This window comes from Cinclus cinclus, chromosome 18 (assembly GCF_963662255.1).
Source record: "Cinclus cinclus chromosome 18, bCinCin1.1, whole genome shotgun sequence".
NCBI classification, from domain to species: domain Eukaryota; kingdom Metazoa; phylum Chordata; class Aves; order Passeriformes; family Cinclidae; genus Cinclus; species Cinclus cinclus.
Genome location: NC_085063.1, coordinates 7,026,264 through 7,049,003, shown reverse-complemented (window position 1 = coordinate 7,049,003; position 22,740 = coordinate 7,026,264). Strand labels below are relative to the sequence as shown.

At 49.9% G+C, this 22,740-nt stretch overlaps 1 protein-coding gene across 1 annotated transcript in view; it reads right to left on the bottom strand.

Moving 5' to 3' along the window:
- Positions 1 to 7,648: 7,648 nt before the first annotated feature.
- Positions 7,649 to 22,740, bottom strand: part of JPH2 (junctophilin 2) — a 28,090-nt gene continuing 12,998 nt past the window's right edge. Inside the window, exons 3-5 of the mRNA XM_062505082.1 lie at positions 12,893 to 13,011; positions 8,834 to 9,621; positions 7,649 to 7,729 (exon numbers count right to left, since the gene is read on the bottom strand). Coding sequence (XP_062361066.1) covers positions 7,649 to 7,729; positions 8,834 to 9,621; positions 12,893 to 13,011 — 988 coding nt within the window. The remainder of the gene's footprint in view (positions 7,730 to 8,833; positions 9,622 to 12,892; positions 13,012 to 22,740) is intronic.

The window sequence follows — 22,740 nt, the reverse complement described above, 5'->3', positions numbered from 1 at the left end:
TGGGATTTACTTCTTGAGGAAAATTGAGGTGTTTTTGCTAACAATGTGAGGATTTGTTTGTAACGATCCATTTTTTTATAGTACAGACTTTTTTCCCCCTTAGAACAGATTTTTCCTTAGGAGCTCAGAACAAGCCATTGATAAAAGCAGGTGCAGACAAATCAGAGCAGTAAGGATCAGGGTAAGGTGGAAGAGAGGGAAGGGGATCCTTGGGTGAGTGCTGGTGCCTCCTTGGGGCCTTGGGCACAGGCAGCATCTTCTCGAGGATGGGCTGTCCTGTGTCCTCCAGCCCTTCACCCTGAAGCTGACAGTGCAGAGAGCTGGATGTGAGAGGAGAATTTACTGCCACAGCTTGGAAACCCACCTGCAACCTCACCTGAGGCACTTCTCAGGCATGGGATGTGCAGTTTGACAGACAGCCTTGATCTCTGCAGTATCTCTGCAGATTTAATTAAAATTTAATTATTTAATTTAATTAAAAATTATCTCGGATAATTCCGAAGTATCTCCAGCAACATGTTTTCCACCTCCTCATCACATTTCCTGTCTTCACTCTTTCCCTTTTTGCTTTTCTCCCCAGATGGAGACACCCTAAAAGCATTATTTTCTTATTTAAATTTTAGCCTTAGGCAAACAGCTAATTGATAGTTCTGAAATATTTGTTCAACATACTTGAGATTAAATTAAAAACTGGTTCTCATCTCCCCTTTCTGCTCTTAGCTGCCAAGTACTGCATGACTCTCTGCTATTTTTTGAGAATTAATTGGCAGATAAATTCTCCTGGAACCACGAGGTCTCCAACAAATGCACCAGAGTGTTAAACTCTGTAGATGAGGAATGAGCTCCTGGTCCTTCCCCCTGCATGTATTCTGACACTTCAGGAAGAGCTGAGAGACTTTTAGGTGGAAGCGGAGGCAGAAGGTCAGCACTCAACTTGCTAAGGAGATCCTGGTTGAGAGATGCATGTTGCTGGGAAATAAATCACTAGCAGAAAGGAACTGAAAGGAATAACTCATCGCTGTGATTTCCTTTGAATGTTCAGGGTCTGAATAAAAACCTTAATTCCTTGTAAGAAACTAGAGAGCTCCCTTGAAGCTTCAGCCTGCATTACCTTGTACCTTGCAACATCTCACCCTGCTTGTAAAGTCTCGAGCTGTATTTTACCCTCAGAATTTATTTGTCTCAACAGCATGAGTGTGGGCTGCGAGTTTATAAACATGCCAGCAAATAAAGAATCTATTGCTCCTAAGTAATGTATCACATTAAAGTGCAACTCAACATGATCTAACCTGTTACTCTCCTAATTAAAGCTCATTATTTCTAACCCCTGCCCTTTCAGGGGTTGTTAACCTGGTAAAACACCATCTGGTTTCTTCAATTACAAACAAGTCAGTCCCTTGGCAGGACAGGAGGGACCTGGCAGTGCTGCAGAGCCCTGGGGTGAGGGGAAGAACTTGTGAATAGTGCAGAGAGGGGGATGGAGGAGGCAGAGGCTTGGGGAAGAGGTGATGGGAGAGTGGTGAGTGGGGTTCCTGTGCCTGAAGAACCATAGGTTGGCTGAAGCTCCTGACATTCATCAAGGAGTTTTAGTTTAGGAAGCACCACATCCAGCAATTTTACCCGAATTTGGCTGGTCCCAGTGAGAGAGGCCACACAATAATTGCCTGTATGCAGGCATGGATGGGACCTCAGCAAGGGTTATTTACTCTGGCAAAAAACCCCACAAATTTAAGTAAGTTACCAAAATCTCTAGTTAAAGCCCCTATGAGGTTGTCTTCTTACTTTGTCTCTAAATTTGGGTGGAGAGAAACTGGGGAAATAGGGCATTGATGCTAGTCTGTGACACAGGAGAGTGACCATACAGGTGTTTTTTTACAGTGCTCCTGGGCCAAATTATGGAGTGACCCACAAAATATCAGCAATTCCCTAAAAAGAGCAATTAAAAGATCATGAGGGCATCCAGCACCTCTCTGCAACCAGAGCAGGCTTCCACTCTGTGGTACCAAACCATGTTTCTAAGATAAAATAGTGATACCTTTAAATGAATAATATTCAGATCACCAAAGAGGATGCTGAAAATTGCTTAAATTTTTAAGGGCCATAAGAAAGGGTGGACCACATATTAGAGAAAGAATCAGATACAGCCCTTATTCAATCTGGTCTGGCCCCAGCTGTTTCCTTGAACTAATTAGTTCAAGCAGATCATAAAATTGAAGAGCTGCTAATAAAACCTGGGGATAGTCCTGCAGCAATATGAATGTAATCACTCACAGCTATTTGTTTATTTTGCAATTCCTGTTTCCCAAGACTTCTGGAGGGCTCTCGGGCCAGTGCTGCCCCCAGACCTGCCTCCAGGGTTGCACTCACTCCAGGGTTGGCTCCTCAAACCAAGGCAGAAGTTCCAGAACTGCCCTGGGACATAACATATAGGGGATCAAAGCTTGCCAGTCCCGTGGGACTGACTTTAATTTATTAAAATACCCTCAGTTTAGCAGTTAACCAGCCCTACACATTTCTGTCCTGTCAGGGTCAAGTGAAGACTTCAATGGGCAGGCATTGCCTGTGCCCCAAACCTGGGGTGCTTTCCCAGATACTGCCTGAGGGAAGGAACTTGATGGCAACACCACCGGTCCCTGTGCCTTGGGTGATGGGCAGAATTATTAAGGACAATTTGTGCTTTATAATTGATGAATTTTCTATAATAACCACTCCATGAATTGCGTGCTGTTTCTATAGAGACAGGGGATGCTGTTAGTGCGCCACTGGCTGCTCACTGCTCTGCCAATAGGGAATTAATGCCTGAAAACACAATCTGTGAAGCCCATAAAAACTTTTCCCTCTCAAGGAGAAGGCCCTGGGTTGGTGCTGGTGTTAACATGGTTTTGAGGTCCTCAGCAAGGACCCACTGGGCTCCCAAGATGACTGATCCTGTCCTTGTGGGCACAGTGTGGGTGGTTGCTCAGAGGAAGTAAATTAAAAGCAACTTTTTCCAAAGGAGAGGATTCCACGATAAGGCCCCTCGCTGCCAGCCCCAGGCTGGGCACGGGATGCCCTTGCTGGGGGTGCCTGTTCCCTGATGCATTAATGCTCTTGGGCCTCAAGCTAGCTTCCTCCAGGAAGGGTCCTGAAGCAAAGGCAGTGGCGTGGAGCCAGACCCATTCCTGGCTCCAGGGCCACAGAGGACCACAGGAACCCTTCTGCATGTTTCAGCACCTTCTCAGTGTCAGGGTCACCTTCACCCCAGCTCTGACCCTTCCTCCTGTGCAAAGATGAAGACCAAAAGAGAGGGTGGCTCCTGAGAGCCCCCATGCCTCACAAGGACAGTGGAGAACAGCGTGGCTGTCCCCAGGATGCCTGGGCAGGTCACTGTCAGGGGACACTGGGGCTCAGATTGCACCTTCCCTCCCACCAGTGGAGGGCAAGGCTCCTGCCCTTCGACACAGGATCAGGCCAGTGCCTTTAGCCTGCTTCTCACATATCAGATACCTCCCTGCTGCCCTTGGGGACACTTGGCTGGACACTGTGGGACGTTATCCCTGAAAACAGCAGCTATTGAGGCAGAGAGCCCAGCACTGTCCCCCCCTACCCTGAGGAAGCTGCAGACTTTTTGTTCTGCCTTTATTAATGCTTTTAAGGCAATGTGCCATTGCTCCAGCAGCGGAGCCACCTCCCTCCCTTACTGCCCCTGTAACACATGAGCCAAAGACCTGCTCCATTCATCAGCCTGAGATTTATGATGTGCACAAGGCTCCAGTTACCTTGCTGCCCCTGACTGATGAATGAGGTGTAGCTGGTTCCTTCCATCCAGAAGCAAAGCAAGCCCAGAGGAGAGTAAAGCCATCATTTCACCAAACTCCGCTCCTTAAGTCTCTACCAGAGCATGACATCTTCTGCCACAAGACCCCTCACACTCACAGAAGCCAGGGGCAGCACTCCTGCCCATGAAGGCTGAGCCTGCGTCCCAGCAGCCTCTCTGCACAGTCCAATCTTGCTCATGAGAGACACTCCAGAAATAGAAAAAGGATTGAAGGTTTCAGCTACTCTGGATTCCTCAGGCCCCAGGGCCCTGCTGCCTTGGGCTGGAGCTGGGCTCTGCTCATCCATCCTCCCCCATAAATCACCCAGCTGCCATTTCCCAGTGCCTCGTGCCTGGCTTTCCTCTCACCCGGGCTGTTTCAAGAGGCTGAGCGAGAGGATGGGGCACAGGCAGTGGAGAATCACTCCTCCCCAAAGCCAGCAGCAGCAGCCAGTGACGCACAGCTCAGAATGAGCTTGGCAGCAGCCCTGGGGTCGGGAGGCAGCACTGGGACCTGTCAGCAGCCATCTACATGGCCTGGGCAGGCTCTGGGCCAGCAAGCTGCCTTCCCCCCTGGCCCTCTGCAACCCCTGCCAGAGGCCAGTGCGATGGGAGCACATGGAGTGTGCTCAGAGAGTAGCAGGGTCCTTAAAGGCTGTCTAAAAGCAGTTAGTGAAAAACAACTCTCTTTGCAAAGTACCCCCATCAATTAAAAAAAAAAAAAAAAGGCAAAAATTTTGAAGCAGATAATTAAGAAATAGCTAAAACACATCCAGGTGCCACCAGTGAAATTCTGCACTACTCTCTGCTTTAAGACTGGAGTGAGTATGTCACCATGGAAAGAAACCTGGAGATTCCCCTGCAAAAATCCACATGGATAGAGTGAGCAGATAACTGTTTATTATTGCACATAATCCAGCAGAACAACCGACAGAAAACTCTGGACAGTAGTACACAGATTGTAGTAAACAGCTTGCAAAATCTGTGATAAAGGTATTTTTGTGTGAAGAGTGAAAGGTATCTGCATCTTTGTAAGACCTGAAAAGTATAACACAAAATCCTAGTCAGTTTTGAAAGCATGCAGTTTGAGGTAAATCTGGTATTTTGCATCTAAGAAAATGAAATCCCTAAGGGGCTCTCTTTCTATGTGTATATATCCATATCTCAGTGGAATATGGATACAGCTATACATCACATAAAAGCAAATCTACCTACTTTTCTCAGAAGGTTACTAGGAGGAAAGCACATTACTGAGTGTATATCACATGCATAAAAAATAGGGGTGGGGGGGAAGGAATTACCTTAGCACTGTTGGAAAACACTCCTTTTTGTGCTTAGTGATAAATAAAAGCCCCTCAGGTCTCTCAATGGAAATTATCTTGGTGGTGAATAAAAGCAGTTGGTATATTGAAGCTGCAGAGTTGGCAAGTGAATGCCAGCAAATGGAGATAAAACATCAAAGGCAGCAGAGCCTGGGGTTTGCAATACATTTATATTTAAGGAAAGAAAAAAAAAAGAAAATAAGCAAATTGCTACTAAACTATGCTCTGTGGAAGTGTAGATGATGCTGCACAGCTTTCTCAGGACTGGTACAGCCACATGGCTTTTAGGAAAGGATCACATTCGCTTCCCCCACACTTAATACCACGTATTTGCTACTGTGGCAATGTTCCTGAGCTGAATAAGGTTAAAAAATAGACTTGGTTCACAAAAAAGTACTGAATTATTCTCACTCTCTTCTGCCATAACTAGAGCAGTTAAATTAGGCAGGTTTTGCCCCGTGTCTCCAGTGAGTGTAATCCCCTGTGTGTCTGCCACCCCGTCTCTGAAATCCTTTCAGATTGACCTTTGAAGCAGACCAAGCATCTGACTTTTTCCTTAACTATCATTTCCCCATTCTTTCCAGTCCAGCCAGGTTTTCCCACCCAGTCCTGTGCTGTGGGACTTCACGATACACAGAGGTGCACAACCGACTATAAATAACATCTCTGATTATCTTAAAAAGGGATAGAAAATACACATTGCTCTTAAAAGAAGGAAGAAACATGTCCAAGCACTCAGCCTCACACTAAACTGTAACTTCATCTGTGCTGACTTTCTAAGCTCGCACTGCTAAGGATCAGAGCAGATCATGGTGGAAAAATCTTCTTCCAAAGGTCAGTCCCTGTTGCAGCTTTGGGAAAATAGGTGCAAATCACTCAGGCCTCTCAGCCTTGCACACACGAGCAACAGCTACAACTGCCCCACTGTACTCTGCCACTGCTCAAAGCCTGGCTGCTGCATATTTCTGAGCCCAACACCCAAATACACTGCACTGCTCACATCTCTGCATCTTTTTTCTTTCAGGAATAAGGTAACCTCTCCCACGACAGCCACTCTGCATCCTCTGGCTGGAAAGTCTGTTCACTGGGTGCAATGAGAGGCCAGGACCCTCCTGCAACCCAGCACACCAAGGGGAGGAACCTGCAGGTGTACGGAGGCATTTTCAGCAAGAACACCCTTTTCACTGTAACTCACAACATTTTCATAGAATAAAAGGGGCAAAGGAACAAATTCAGCGCACCTACTGCCTTTCCCGTTACAGCGGGAAGCCACCCACTGCAAGACGCTTCTGTGCAGAGCATTGCTGGTGGCAGGAGAGGGCTTGGATGGTGCCTGGTCCCAAAAGAGGCCCCATCTCCACCCAGAGCACCCTCACAGGCACCAACAGCTTCGGATCCACCAGTCCCTCACACCCCACCCCACGGCCCCATCTGCGGTGCATGGGCTGCCATGGGCAGGACTCAGGTCACACTTCAACAAGCCCAATTTCAACTTGCTCCCCCTCTCAGTCCTCCATACATGGAAAATGATGCCAGGTGACAGGGGAAAGGAAACACTTTTTGTTCATCCCTTTGGATGACTTCCAAGCACGGAGAGCAGCATCGTCCACCCCGAGCCATGGCGCGGCTCTCATGAGTCATTCTGGTTGCTGTATTGCTTCATCTCCATGCCACGGATGACAATCTTTGGAAAATCTCTGACACCGAGTCAACCAAGGGAGTTACAAAACACATCAGTGTGCACACATGAGACCTCACTCATTTTCCTACAGCTACAGATAAATCCCTCATCCCTGGCATGGCAGAACAGTTGATGGCTTTGGTGAGAACAATTTAAGGCAACTGCTATTTTATACAACAAAGAGGAGACCACAGTGCAGAAACCCTGGCTTTTCCTTGGTAGATTGCAAAGACCAGCCACAGCCTGGGAGCAGGAAACTGATCTTCAGACACTCTCGTTTAAGGTTGATGTTTGCAGTGCAACCTTGGGATCTCAAGTCCTCCTCTTAGGTGTTTCCAGGTGGCTGAACTTTAATCCCCGCCAAGGTCTGAGGTCTCCACCAGCAGCAACGCCTGTCCCGGACACAGATAAATGGGAAAGTCAAGGGAGAGCAAAACACATGACCAACACATCACCACAGCTGTCTGCAAGGCTTTCACCTGTGCAGACGGAGTGAGACTAAAAACATGACAGAAAGCAGTGCCCAGCAGAGCAGTTTTGTCCCCCAGGAGGTCCCAGGAAAGCAGCCCCGTACCCTCTCAGGGGCTTAGAGGTGTCTCTTGTGTTATGTTCACATGAGGTACAAGGGTCAGATTCAGCCTTGACTGAAATATTGTTTGAAATATATGGTGGGACTGTATCGCATCAACACAGTCTACATTCTTCAGAAAATTTATGAAATTATGAAATCATTTCATGCAGTAATTTTATGACATTTTATTAAAAGTGATACAACTTTAAAACATCCAGTGACATCTACAAACTGAGGATAAAATCTCATTCTACTTCTTACCTTGTTAGAGAGGCTCATCATGTCAAAAAATGTACAAACAGGATGGCCAGACCAATGTTCAGTAAGATGACCATGCAGATCACGATTGTGTTAGGTCCCTGAAGGAAAAATCCAAAAAAGAGTATTACACATCACAGCTCCAGGGGAGGAGACAGACATAGCTTGATTTTGCTGTTCAAAATTATCACAATCACCTCCTCCCAATGCACTGTAATCTGGCACTTAACAAACAGCCTGAATTTCAAACTAGTGAAATGTTTACCCTGTCCTGTTTCTACTTCTTCCCTGCAAATTAATTTGAAGGAGGTTAAATCAGACTTCTTTCGCAGCTAAATTAGATTAAAGGAGACCGTGACCACAGGAACATGAATTGCTTATCCCATGTCAGGCTGCTGCTCCCAACTCCCTTCTGCATCCACATTGCTTGTGCTTGTAAACTTGTCATTTTTAATGTCATAGTCATAGAATGCTTTGGTTTGGAAGGGGGCCTTGAAGATCATCAATTTCCAAACCCAAACAAATGAACCCATGTGAGATTGCTGTAATATCACACCAAAGTATTTCCAAGATATGCTTTTCTAAAGTCACATCAGAATCATTTATGTCCAAAGGGCTGGCAAGATGGGACTCAGAGGGCTAATAAAATGTCTGAGTTTCCAGCTGTATTTGCTAAGAGCAAAATTGAGTTTCAGTGACTATATTTTAAACCTGGGAAATTGGCTGGTGATTCAACACCACAGTTCAGCTCATGAGGCACCCCTACAGCAAAAAAAGTAAATGTAATGGGTAAAAGAGAAACATGCTTGAGCTTTTCCTGTTTTTTCCCCCCCAACTTTCACATCCAAGTTGGCTGGCAATGGGGTGGGAAAAGAAGGTGAGAAAAGTGGATAAAGTTAATTGGAAGATGCCTGGTTTTGTACAAATTTTGAAATGCAACGTGTCTGAAAGCGTATCTGCCCAGGTAAAGAGAGGAGGTCAAAACAGGAGGGTTATGAATGTCAAGCCAAGCATGCGGGCAGGGCAGGAGAGGGGGGATACCAAAACTCTCCTTCAGCGGGCTCTAGGATCCCATAAGAGCCTCCGGGCACCACTTGGCACCCAGTGCAGCCCCAGTTCCTCTGGGTCCTGCCGGACCTCATGGGGAACAATAAAGGAAAGGCAAAGGTGGGTCCCAGGAGGCTCCCAGGGATGTCCCACGTCACCTCTTCGCACTCCTCCGCCTTCTGTGCCGCCACCGCTGCCGCCTGGGCCGGGCCGCGCTTGGCCCCTGCCTTGGGCTCCGTCCGGCCTGACACCCTGGCCTCAGTCTTCCTGTCAGCCGTGGGCTCAGCCCGGCCTCCGGCCCTGCGCTCGGGGCTGGGGCGCTGCTGCGGCTCCTTGGGCCGAGGCGGCTCCGGCTTGGCCTCTGCCACAACCGGTGGCTTCTCCTCCCGGCCCTGTGGCGGGCCAGGGGTGCCCCCCCGGCGCTGGGGCTCTCCCCGGGGCTCCGGGGAGGGCGGCTCATTCTCGGGGAACTGCTCCTCCTCATAGTCCGTGGCGGGGGTGACCGGGGATGTCCGGACGGCGTAGCTGTGGTAGCCCTTGAAGAGCTCGACGTCGGGCTCGCGCGCCATGCGCTGCAGCGGCCCAATCTCCATCTGCTCGGCGGGACGGCCACGGCCCCGCGAGGCCGGGCGGCCCTCGCCCTCTGAGGGTGCTGGGCTCCCGCCGCCCGCACGCCCGCCCGCCTCGGCCCAGCTGCCCGGACGGAGGGCCCTGTCCTGCCCGGGGGCGGCCTTGGCCCGCTTGGCCTCGGGAGGGGTGGCGGCGGGGCTGGGGGCCGGGCTGGCGCGGGGCCGCGGCTCCTCCTGCTCGTGGAGCTGGGGGCTCTCGGGTGGCGTGGGGGGCGGCGGGGCAGCCTCGGGCCGTGGCGCCTCCTCCTCCATGTTGACCGCGTGCTCCGCGTTCTCGATGATCTCCTGCAGCAGCTTCCGCTTCTGGTACTCGGGGCCTGTGGAGAGAAGGGCTGGTGTGAGGAGTCACAGAATCACAGAATAACTAGGTTGGAAGAGACCTCCAAGATCATCGAGTCCAACCCATGCCCCAGCAGATCAACTAGACCATGGCACCAAGTGCCACATCCAGTCTTTCTTTAAATTCATCCAGGGACGGTGACTCCACTACCTCCCCAGGCAAAGCAGAGTTACTCTGGGATGAGGGACAGCAGGGTACCCCATGCCCTGGCATCACTGTAGCTTCAGTGGCTGTGTCCCCAGCAGCAATGGGTTTGGGGACCATGGTGCAAGGGTCCAGGCTGCAGTCTAGGAGAGGAGGTACTCCCAAACCAGACCCTGCTGCCAGGAGGAATTTCCTCCAGGAACTCCAGAAGGCTCCAAGACTTATTGTGGGCTGTCCAGCTGGGAGGAGCTGAAGGAACAGGCAGGAGCTGCAGATAAGGTTAAAGAAAATAATGAAAATCTGCAACCCAGCTTGTTGTGGCCACATAGATGGGTCATGTTGAGGCTAAGGAGGATACATTTCCCAATGAACTTTGTGGGTTTTTTTATTCAATGGCTAGGAAACTCTTCCATGTGGCTTCCTTGGTGTCAAATAGCATGGTAACTTCGCAGCATACACAGGATGACCAGTGTCATCAGGAAAGGCAGGATCCCCAAATGATCTGCATGCCATCCATCATGATAGGAAAAACATGTTTCTTATATATGGAACAGGGTTGGAAGTTATACAGCCCTCTTGTCTGTCCTGAGCTCCACAGCAGCAGCAAAATTACCTGGCACCATCACGAAAGGTGACTCAGGGCTTCAGATTTCCTTTTGGCCTCATCTCACACACTGACTTGTGAGTCCCTAGCAACATTGCCTCACTTCAATTGTCCGCCTATCATTAAATCTTTACTTCTTATTAACCTTACTGCAAATTTCTTGGAAAGCAAAGCACCTGCTCTGGCCTCATTCTGCTGAACCTCAGTGATGAGTGCAGATGTACAGGGCTTGCTCTGTGCTCCTGAACAACACAGATCCTGGAGCCACATTGTCTCTGGCTGTCTTAAGGTTCCTCCCCTCATCTCCTCCATCTCAAAGACTGATGCAGACATGAGTCTGGTTGGGAAATTTGGCTGGGTGCTCCTTTCCATAAGTCAGTGGTATGATTTGCACACTGCTACCTCCTGTCCACGCAGGCAATGCCTCCACTCGGAGGGGCAGTGGGGGAAAGGAGGGCACTGATTTCAGCTGCTCTGCTCTGCCTGCACAGTCCTGTCAATCAGCAGGTGACCCATTCAGGGCCATTTATTTCTGGCTTCAAGTGAATTATTTGGAAGCCATTTCAACAGTTGTTCAGACCCCTCAAAATAGGCTGCCTGCAGCTCCAGGCTCCTTGCTCTTTCCTGCTGCTTTCTTTTCTTCCTGAATAGTTTACAACACAAAAACCTCCAACTGCCTGGAGGGCACAAATTCACCTCCCCACCTTCATCTCCCAGTACATTTCAGCAAGGGTTTTGGCTTACATCCTTCTCTAAGCTACTAGGAATAATACCCTAACTGAATTTCAGGACTCAACAGTTATTAGGGATATGGGGCTTGCTGAGCAGGATTGCCTGTGCCAGACACAACACAGTCTGCCAGGATAGCAGGGAGAAATAGAGCTACCAAACTCTGCTGGGCTCTCCTGGCTGTGTGAACAGCAGCTCTCAGTCCTAGGCTGGACTACTGTCTGTTTCTGGATGGTGCAACCATGCAAGAAGTGATAAATTCTTGTGCACTTTGGGAATTTACAGGTTTAAAAGAATCATAGAAGAATAACATGCATCAGGAGATCAGAAGGCCACTGAGAGAGGCCAGGAGCCAAGTGAGGCCCTGCATAACAGCAGCAAGAGGATCCAGCACCTGAGGAGGCAGGAGTGGAGGTCAGGCTGCCCCAAGAGACTGTTTCAATTGTCTCATTCAATTGCTATGGGTGGAAAAAATAATCTAGCTAGATGTCCAAAACCTTCCCATAAGAATTCCAGTTTCCTTTGTCTCTGTGCTATAAATAGCCCAGTGTGCAAAGGGTGAATGTAGATCTGTGAGTGGCAGGTGGGAGCTTATGTGAGGATCAAGCACCATTTAGCCATCATTAAATGAAGTGCCACGGGCTGGCTCATGCCCATACCCCGGTGCTCTGGTGTTTCCCCACTCAAAGTCAGCTCCAAGAGACCTTGCTGGGTGCCGGGGAGGAAGAAGCAGCCCTCAGGACGGATTTTCCCCAGCTCGTAGGTGCAGGACAAGGCGGGAGTACAGGGAATTTAGGAAAATCTGTCAGCATGACTCTCCCCAACCAGGCACCTACTGTTAGCTGTTCCCATTTCCCACTGTGTGCCCTGGGCCAGGGTGTGGTGCAGGAGATGCAGAGGCACCGAAATCAGAGCAGGGGCAGGTATCAGGTTTTGCTGAGCAGGAGTCAACCTTTCACTTCTATCCCCAGTTTTACCACTGTGATCGTCCCTGTGATCCTGCCTCTGTAACCGTGGGACACTCACTCCAGGCAATAAATCCAGATAATAAGAAAGACAGGATGAAAACGTAGGCACTTGGAATTTTATTTTCTGCCCTGTTATTACCTTTGCCCTCTGTAAAGGAAAGTTTTCCAGGAAGATCATATCTCTAGCTAACTCAGTCCAGGGAGAAGTAATGGCATTCACAATGCTGCTTCTAATATTACACTTCCCATCTACTAATTCTCAGTGCTTGGTCTCACAGAAGGAACCTCCCAAGTGTTTTCCCAGTCAAATAATTAGCAGTGATGCTAACAAATTAATAGAAAATCAGGGAAATAGTATTTTGTATTAGCTGATTTCTTACACGATATTACAACCCCTAATTAGCAGAGTTTGATTGTTCTGAGGGCCCACAGGATATGGGTTTGTGAGTCAATGTGCAACACTGTTCCAAGAAAAATCCACAAGGGATATATATCTACAGGAGAGCTGCAGATAGCCCCGAGCTTGCTGCCTGTCCTGCCTGGTGTTCTGAGGGCTTCCATGTGTGGAAAAACATGAGAAGCTAAGAAACTGTGGGGTTCTCCTCCAGGCTATGGTAACAGAGTGAATAAAAGTGGTGTAAGGAGGACAGCAAATCAGCCAGCAAGGGGCTGGCTGCAAATGAGCAAAAGAGGATTTAGGATAGACAGGAGGGCAACTTGTGAACTTATTAAGTGGGTGAAACACTTGAACAGATTCCCCATGCAAATTGCAAGACCCCTTTGGAAGATGCCTCTGATCCTACCTGGCTGGTAGAAGTCTGGGGAGAGCTCCCTGGCCATCATTCTGGCTATGCCTGATTCGTTGTTGGCTGCCTGAGCTGCCTGCTCAGACCCTTCAGCCTTGGCTTTGGCATGAGCCGTCCTGCAGAGAGAAGAGGGGAGAACAGTGAGCACCCTCTGAGCCAAGGTCATCCCAGCTCACACAGCAAACCCTGGCTGGCACCAAAACTGATCAGCCCATCGGGCAAAACAGCACTCAGCATTTTCCCACATGACCCAAAACCTTTCATTCAGGGAGAGACGAGCAGATTTTCAACATGGAAGGGACCCAGATGCTCAGGCTTCACATAGGGAACAGGGCAGGTGGATTTGCAAATGTGAGCATGTTCATATGCTGCAGTGAGGCAGCAGGCACTGCAGAATGGGCTCGTTTCTGTGCTGCTCAGAGGAATGACCAAGGCATCTCACAGGCATTTCTGGTGGCTGAACTCCTGCACGTGTCACCAGCACTGCGTGTGTCACTGCTGCACCTTGCCAGAGGCAGTGTGCCCCTGCTCAACACACAACATGGGCTTTCCCCAGAATTTCTCTCTTGCAGTTCTCCAGCAAACAACATGCCTTGACCAGGGGCTCCTTTACTCCTGCAGCCTGATGGGCTGATCTCACCAGAGCTGTTGTCCCCCTCTCAGCTTGGCTCTCTGAGTCCTCTCTGCTCCTTCCCAGCACATCTCCTCCTTGCTCCATAGGGCTACAGGCTGTGGGAGTTATTTTACTGGCCAGCTGTCATATTCCTTACATGCCTCATGCTCGGGGCCCTGTGATCTTCTTGCTAAAAGCAGGGCTGGCTTTACAGCCCAGATGCTCACAGTCTGGGAAGGAGCTGACTTCAAACAGCAATGTTGCACCTTAAAAATAAGGGCAGGTGAAGCACAGTATATTCAGCTGCTTTGTTGCGCTCAGGTCTTACTGAGAGCTGCCTTCCCCATGCTCTCAGTGTCATATTTTCTGAGGCTCCCCATATTCCCTGGTTCACATACAAATCCACATATATTTGAGTGAGAAGCAGTTAGCATTCCTCAAATACCAATTCACCCTAAATTACAATCTTTAATGTGGTCTTAGGGTGTCTGATGAGCCCCTTTCAGATGCAGGTTGGTAAGTAGTCATGTTTTAGGACAAAAAAGGAGGAAAGATGCAGTTCTCATTCCTGCACTGAAAACACTTCAGAATTTTTGGACTGTTAGTCATGAACTGAAGGATTGATTCCTTCCCATTAAACTGGGATGCAGTAGGAGACAAGACAAGCTGAAGCCGAAATACTCAACAGGTGTAATGAAAAGACAATACAAGTGCTGTTCTGAGACCCTTTACATGACAGAAGATATATACCTATGCCATTCTGAGTAGCTGCAGGGAAAGAACTAAAAGTAGGGCATCAATCCCAACTGATACTGGCAACAGTGTGACTTGACAGGGGGCCAAAAACACTGTTCAGGGCCCTGCGATAGAGAAGAGAGTGCAGAGCTGCTGTGGCTCAGCCTGTCCCTCCCTGGGATGACAATCCACTCTTTTGGAGCCATGATTCACCTCCCTGCCCACACTCACACGTTATCTCCCTGCTTTCTCTGCAGGTTCAGCTGCCTGGGATTGCAGTCATTCTTGGTCTTTTTATCCCAAATTAATACAGCTCCTGAAAAACCCAGAGACATGGTGAGGCAGAAAACAGCATTTTTAGGCTGCTGCTTGCAGGAAGGGGGTCTGAGCCAGTTCTGAACAGAGAAAGCATCTCCTTTTTTGGTAGCATATAATCAGTGTGATTAATTCCACTATAATCTGGCAGGGGCCAAGGGGGATGTGTCTGTCCTCTCCATTCCTGGGGGATCAGAGTGGGCTGGGTGTGCTGTGCCTGGGGCACACAGCCTGCCTGGCGCCAGCCCCAGGGAAGAGGCTTGAAGGGAGGATCCAGCTCTTCATCCTGGCAGGACGTGCTCCAGGCCCTGACTTTGTCCTGCTGTTCCTGGAGGATGAGATTCACCATCAAGAGATAAAATTCTCCCTTTCAGCTGCTCTCTGAGCCAGGCAGATGCTATCCTGACCAATTCCCAGCCAGACAAGCAGCCAGCTGGCCTCAGCTGGGGGAACAGCAAGCAGCTCCTGACAAGTGCTTGCTCCCAAAGAAGTAATCTGGAAATACACTACATGTGGGGTCTGCTCTCACTAGTAAGGACAGAGCTGGACATGTCACCAAGTGGGTGCAGATGGCTCCTGCATCCTCAGCTTTGTCCCAGCAGGTCTCCCCCAGACCTGAGGACAGCACAGGAGAACAGCCTGGGGATGTTGGAAGTTGAAGTAGCTCCCAGTTTTGCTTTTCTTCTGCTGGAGTTTTGCTTTCCTCCAGAGAAGCTGTTGGATGCTATTTGACAGCAATTCCTGCAGATGGAGAGATGACAAGACCAAGAAGATCCAGCCTAGGTTGCAGAGGCTACAGTGAGGATGGGGATGTGGGTGGTGGGGAGCTGAGCCATCACTGTGAGACACCCCAGCCCCATGAGTAGCAGGGCTCTACCATGAAGGGTGTGAGGGCAGGGACACTCTGGGGCAGCTCCAGACTGCTCACGCAGAGCGGTGACAAGAAGCTGAGCAGCACAACTTTGGCATCCTGCACTGCTCCACAGCAGCTGTCACTCTGTGGGACACAGCTGATCTCTGCTCCTGTCCCCCTGCTTGCAAAGTCATCCAGAGGTGTTTGATTTGGGGGGACTACAGTCAACACAGCTGCATTTCCAAATCTGGCAACTCCAGCAGACCACACATCAGCCCTATCAGCATCTCAGGAGAGCAGTGCTCCCACAGCCAGCACATCCCAGGACAGCACTGCTCCCACAGCCAGCACATCCCAGGAGAGCACTGCTCCCACAGCCAGCACATCCCAGGACAGCACTGCTCCCACAGCCAGCACATCCCAGGAGAGCACTGCTCCCACAGCCAGCACATCCCAGGACAGCACTGCTCCCACAGCCAGCACATCCCAGGACAGCAGTGCTCCACAGCCAGCACATCCCAGGAGAGCAGTGCTCCCACAGCCAGCACATCCCAGGAGAGCAGTGCTCCCACAGCCAGCACATCCCAGGACAGCACTGCTCCCACAGCCAGCACATCCCAGGACAGCAGTGCTCCACAGCCAGCACATCCCAGGAGAGCAGTGCTCCCACAGCCAGCACATCCCAGGAGAGCAGTGCTCCCACAGCCAGCAGCCTGGTCTCAGCAGGGATCCTGGCTCCATTGCTAAGATCATTTATCTGGCAGAACCAGGTGATGAACATTTGGCTTTCAGAGACATGGCACGGTGTCTTAAGTTCATCTTCCCTGGTTGAGCCCCACATCCCTAGGGCACCAAGGGATGCAGTGCTGCTCACAGCCCTCCAAAAAAATCCACACTGAGGGTTTAGTAGCACTGTGATAAAGCCCAGCCTAGAGGAAAGGGTCCAGCCATAACAATAACATCTAACTGGCCTCTAGTATCCCTGAATTTATTATTTATCTGTGTGGCTGGCAGAGCCTGGGAGCTCAGCAGAGAGGAAAACTTGGCCCTGGCAGCAAAGCAGAAGACAAACGCCAGCCACCCTGAGAGAGCCCAGCACATGCAGCACAACAGCCTGTCCCACCCCCTGGCCTGGGTCTGCCAGGAGCAGGAGCTAAGGAAAGAAAAAACCCAGAGAGGTTTGAGGGGGTCAAGAGGTGATTTTTTCAAACCTCAGAAGTGAAACGTGCAAGAGGAAAAAATTCTTCCAATGTTAAGATCTTCTCACAAAGCAGAATGAGCTTTTGCAAAAAGGAAACACCAGTCTTGATAAATTTCATGCTATTCAGGCACACTTTAATCAGAGCCACGTTTTTATTTACTGTTGTTGTGTTGTCAGCTCCCAGTAACTGTGCAGTAAACAGCCCCTCAAAATACAGCAGAGGAGAAAGTCTGGAGATAGAGGAGCTCAGCAGGAAACTGAAACACAGACCCAGGGGCTTTAGAGCAGCCAGCAGCAGAATCCAAAAGACCCATTTCAAGGCAGTACTGGAAAATGAGCTACAAACAATAAACATATCCAGCTGGAGGAAATAAACACAAAGAGGGACCTTTACAAACCCACCCCGGTGCTCCTCATCCCAAAAGACAGCGCTGCCAGGATGAGCACTTCCCAACTGCATCCTGAGCCATCTCCCTGGGCTGTTAAAAATAGCTCCAGTGAATTCTTTGCAAGGAGGAGCAGCAGCTCGGAGCCGAGCTGAGGAGAGGCATGTGGGCAATGTCTGCAGCCCCTGTCCCAGCCCTGCTGCCACTGCCTCCCGGCTGGATCACAGCAGCTGCCGGGCTTCACACCCCAGCAGGACGGGAGGGTTAAATGCATCTGCTGCTTTATTTGCTCCTCTGGCACGGCTCTAATGCTCTAATCGTTTTTGTACTAGTGCAGGGCAGAGCACCACTCCTGTGCTTCCTGGCCATCTCCCAGAAACACGGCCTGAATCATTCCTCCAACTGCTGCTAAAATCCCCCACGGACACACGAGCCGCAGCTGAGCACCGTGCTAACAGGTGAGGCCCAACCCGAGCCAGCATGCCCGTCTCTTTGGACAGTTTATGTGGTTTTGCACATCCACATTGGATTAGACTGCAAATGAAATTGGAATTAGCAGGGAATACTGCAAATACCACACAGGGCTATGGTGCCTGAAGATGCAGAAATGACCTTGCAGCTAGTAACAGGGGAAGAGTTCAACTCTCTTCCCCAACATTCACTGTCCTTCCTTCTCCAGGGTCTCCCTTCTCCCATTGATTCAGCAAACTCTGAGCAAGGATCAGCTGAACACCCCTCCAACCCAACCCATTCCACAGTTCCATGATTCTTGCCATTCTTAATATTAGGAGCTGCCTAGAAGACATTAAGCAAAAGTAACTCATGAGTCAGTTCTAGGAAGAGAGTCTTCTGCTGAACTCCCATCTCCTGGAAACTGGCTTTTCCACTCCTAGCCAAATCCCTGCTCCAGCATCCAGCAGGAATAATTTTGTCCTTCTGAAGAAACTTAAAATAATTGTTTGTCTTGGCAGGAAATGTTTGCAGCACTCAGAAGGGATCAAGGGAAAGCTGAAGAAGTGTTTTTGTTAATGGCAACACAGTCCCTTCTGTGGTCACGCTGTGAAGGGCAAGAGGACACAGACCTGACCAGCACACACCTGGGCGGGGGCTGAGATTGGATGACATTTAAAGATCCCTTCCAGAACTCTATGATTCTACATCCTGACTAGGACAGAACTTTCTGGCTGCTCCATTTGACACACTTGTGCCACCTTTCTAGCTGGAGCATCCCTCTCTTCCTGCTCAGTCCCAATCCATCTCGTTTGTGTCTCTCCCTCTCCCTCCACCTGCACACAGATACCAGCAGAACTCTGCTACCCTCATTTGCCTGTAACCAGCCCATGGGACTGAATATCCCTCTTCAGTTCACCTCTCATGCCACTTTCCCTGCCCTCAGTAAAACCTATCCATCCCATCCCACGGGTGTCCTGTCCTGACAGACAGCTGTACCATTCATGTTCCCTTTGCTCCATCACTCACATGCATGTACTCACTCCACTTCCACTCTGACACCCCTGGGGTGCATGAGCCTTTGCTGCTTTATAATATGGGCTCCGCACCTGCAAAGTGTGATCTAAAACATGAAATAAGCATAAATCAACACAGTTTGCATCCTAAAGGAAAGACCTCCATACTACTGAAGCAGAAAGCCAAAAAGAGAAACTATCCTGACCTTGCAGAGCAGATCATGAGATACCCCAAGCTTTTCCCTCTCAGTACCAGCACTTACACAGAAGTGGCAGCACTTTGTACATACCCATGCTACTTGGCTGGATAAATCAGACCTTTTCTCCTTCCTTCCACAGAAAGGGCATGACCAGGCCATTGAGCCCAGAGAGAAGCATCCTTTTCTGTGCAGTGCTTTAGGAGCACGGGCCTGGCAGAACTCCCTGCCACCTAACAAGCTCAGCCTTTATGATTACTTGGTGAATTTTTAAAATACCGAAATGCTATCCTTAGCTCTAAATAGCTCTGAGCCACTTGCATCTTTCACTGAGGGATACTTCCCCTTGGAACAGTTAAAGTGATATTAATCTTTCAGCAGACAGATCTGCAGCTGTCTTCAATAAGATGACAACCTACTCATCCCAGCCCCACGTATGGGAGATCTGCTCCATCAGTCTCTGCCAACCCAAGTGCCCCGGGAGCCGAGCAGGACTGGGCAGCCAGCAGGCACCAGGGCCTGGCTGTGCCAGCCCACATGGCAGCCCATGGGCTGTGAGGAGCACGTGGGGCTGGCACAGCCCACAGCTGCTCTCTGTTTCCCCCACAGCCCCAGGATGCAGCCGACAGCTGCCCAGAGCCGGCTCCAAAAGGAGCAGGGCAAGCCAGAGCCTGCGGGTTCAAAGGGATGCTGGCACCAGGATGACACCAGAGCCCAGGGACACTGCACCATGGGCAGGACAGGCAGCACAGCCAGGCTGGGAGCAGCTTGTCAGAGCAACTGCAGAGGTATTTTTGGGAAAAGGGGGATGTGCAGCAGCCAGCTGGACCCTCTCCTTCTCCCCCTGGTTTTCAGGGCCACTCTGCTGCTCTGGGTGCAGATTGAGAGGAGCACCGAGGAGCAGGAGCAGGTCCCTCAGAGCAGCACAGCCTTGGGGCTATGCCCAAAAGCCAGTGATTTATTCCAGCTTCCAGGACACCTTTACCAAAGGGGGTCAGCAAATGCCCTGGAGACCTTGACTTAATTAGGTAACACTGCAAAATGAAAGGAGCTGGGTTATCCCACTGACTAGTGCATCAAAACATCTTTATAGCATATATGCAATCAGGGTCCTTCAGTCTTTCCATCCCCCATGTGCTCCTTCCTCCCTGCCTGTACCTGCACTGAGTGAGCAGGGGCTGCTCCCTGCCCTGCCCTTGGAATTCCCACTTTCAAGAAAGACCAGGGATACAGCAGACATTTGTTTTGAGGGAGCCCACCTTACCCAGGAGCTCCTACCCAGCCCCAGGCTCTGCCAAACAGAGGAGTGTGTTTTACCAGATTGCCAGATCCACCGGCGTGAAAATGGGTCAGAAAGTCTGTGCTTTCACTCTAAGACTGTTGGTATTTTTCAACCAAAAGTTTTAGCAATCCAAAGATTTCAGCAATCCAAACCAAAAGAGTGAGCAACTGTTGTATCCGGTTTGTAGGGATTTTTTCCCCAGTCAGAAAAAGAAAATTGGGATTTTTTTTAGGAAATGAAGGCAAATTTTTTAAAATATTGCATTTGCCCAAAAGTCTAATTGCTTACCAAAATTTAAAGTAAGAGCCTTTTTCTCCCAGTCCTGTAGATCTTTTGAGTTGATGTTCACAGATCTGAGGTCCAGGAAAAAAAAGAGAGGGAGCTGGGAGCTGGGAGGGCACCCAGGCCATGTCCCACACTTCAGTGCCTCCAGCTCCCATGCACCTGTGCCCAAGGCTGCTGAGAGCACCCAGGCAGATGGGACACCAGGTCCTTATCAGCCCTCACTGAAGAATCATTAGCCTTTGCAGGGGCAAAATGATAAAAACTTGGAGAAAGCCAAAGGGCTCTGGCTCAGCACCTGAATAAGCTGAAAAAAATGCTCCTCCTCCAGGAGAAGGGAAGGTTTCTGCATCACAGGCTTTCTATTTAAATTGGAGGCTTTACTTAAATATTATTTGTTTTTCAAGATAAGGCTATTTCACATTCCATTGAAATGATGACAACCTGTGAGCAAAGCATGATTGAATTCAATTATTTCAAAGCCCATCTCCTTTCTGTCTCATTGCCAGCATTTGGATGGGAGTCAGAGTCCTCTTGTTTCAAGCAGCAGCAGATCAATTGAACAAGATACTCTCATTTTCTACAGTCATTTTTGCATATTAAAGTCACACTTCATTTTTCCTTTTCTGTGTTCGTAAGCTGTTGAGATAAGGATTTCCCACAAGGTCGGAATGAACAGCCCATTAATTCCACTTTCCCTGTCTGTCTGGCTATCTGTACCCATCCTAGGGCTGACAACCTGCCATCCAACCTCTGCTGCTCTTGAGGGGATCCCTGCAAGACAGAGCCTCGCTTGCCTCAAGCCTGATAACCCAGGAAGTCCTGGAGAAAGCTGTGTGCTCTCCAGCAGATGCTTTTTCCTTGGAGCTACTGAAAATGCATGTTCCTTCTTACCCTAATAAGGCATGAAAGTGCCTGAGGAAATTCATGTGAGGTGGGTGGAAAACAGATAAGGCTGTGCACCCTCCTCCAGAGTCAGAGCACATCCCGCCTAAGGAGCACGGTGGGCCAAAAATGTGTCAGTGCTGGAACTGCAGCCAGCCTGGATGAGGCTGTTCTGGGAGAGGGCTGGAAGAAGGGGATGAAGGCATCACACCATCACACACCCAGTGACACTGAATCCCTCCAGCCCACAGAGCCTCACACACAGCCCCCACTGTGGGTGCCCCACAGTTGGGGTGGGTGTCTGATCTTGGCTCTAGACCCCAGCACTGGGGCTTGCTTGTCCCCATGGCCACAATGGATCAGGAAAAGAGAAGAGCTCACCCAAACCCTACAGCCCTCTCCCTGCACGGCTCCAGTGCATGGGTGGAATGAGGATTAGGCAGAGGTTTGAAAGCAGCAATATTTCTGCAGAGCTGGAGACTGCTGTGCCACACGGAAAGTGGGAGAGTCCCAGCCTTGGGCTTCAGCTGCTGCAGAAATAGATGCCAGCAACTGGGTTTCTATTAACCAAGGGTGATGAAACAGGATTATCCTCTTTATAAACACACCGAGCTCTGTGAGAAACATCTTTACTGGGACAGCAGGACTGAGGAGCATCCATCCCCTCAATACTGTGTCCTGGCACTCAGCTATAGCAGGGAGCCATGTGGCTGCCCTTGTTCCTCCCTGTCCATGTGCACACTAACTCTCTGAACCTTGCCCATGGAAGCACTAAGATGCAGATTCCTATTATGGAGGCTGCAAGACAGCCAGAATTCCTGGAGCAGCCAGAATACCCAGCCATCAAGGAGCTGTGCTCAGCTCAGGCCACTCCTGGTGTGGTGGTACATTTCTAGGAGTGACTCTTGCACTCCATGGGGAGGTGAGGGGTAGTCCTTGGCCCCCCTGCACCTCCATGCACTTGCCATTTAAGCCCCATGAGAGCTCTAGGCTGTGACACCTGTGATCTTTGGTGTCTGATCAAACAGCTGCAGAAATGCTGCTCCCAACTCTTGTGTCCCTCCCTGGCAAATAGCAGCCAGTAACCCACCTGGGGCTGGGAAAAGCTCTGCCCATCTCCTGCCTGTTGCTGCCTCCTAATTACACACCCATCCATCACACTCGGAGGTGTGGAGTCCTGGAGCAGAGAGATTGTGAGGCTGGGAGAGCACAGGAGGATCAGTTGCTTCCTTCTGTCCTGGCAGGGGCTGTCCTGAGCCACAGCTGCTGCTGCCCACTCTCACAGGATGGCCAAGAGCATCCTGCTCTTCTCTGGCTTTAGACCTAAAGGTCTGGGAATGTGCTGAACTCTTGAGGTGTCTAATGCCTGTGCCTCTGGCTAAAAGCACATTTTTAAAAAATCCTTTTGCTTTCTTTAGAGCAAACCCCAAGTTTGATTCAACAGGCCTAAAATCCCAGGTCTGAAATCTGGCCTCAGGGGAAGCTGAGCTGTGCTGTCATCCCCAGGAGTGCCAAGGCCACCGTGGCCACCAGCCCAGAGCTGCCCTGGACACAAACCATGCCTCACCAAAGAGGTGCCTCGGGAAGTTGTCCCTTTGGTTGCCCACTTTTCCCACCAGCAGTTTAAACC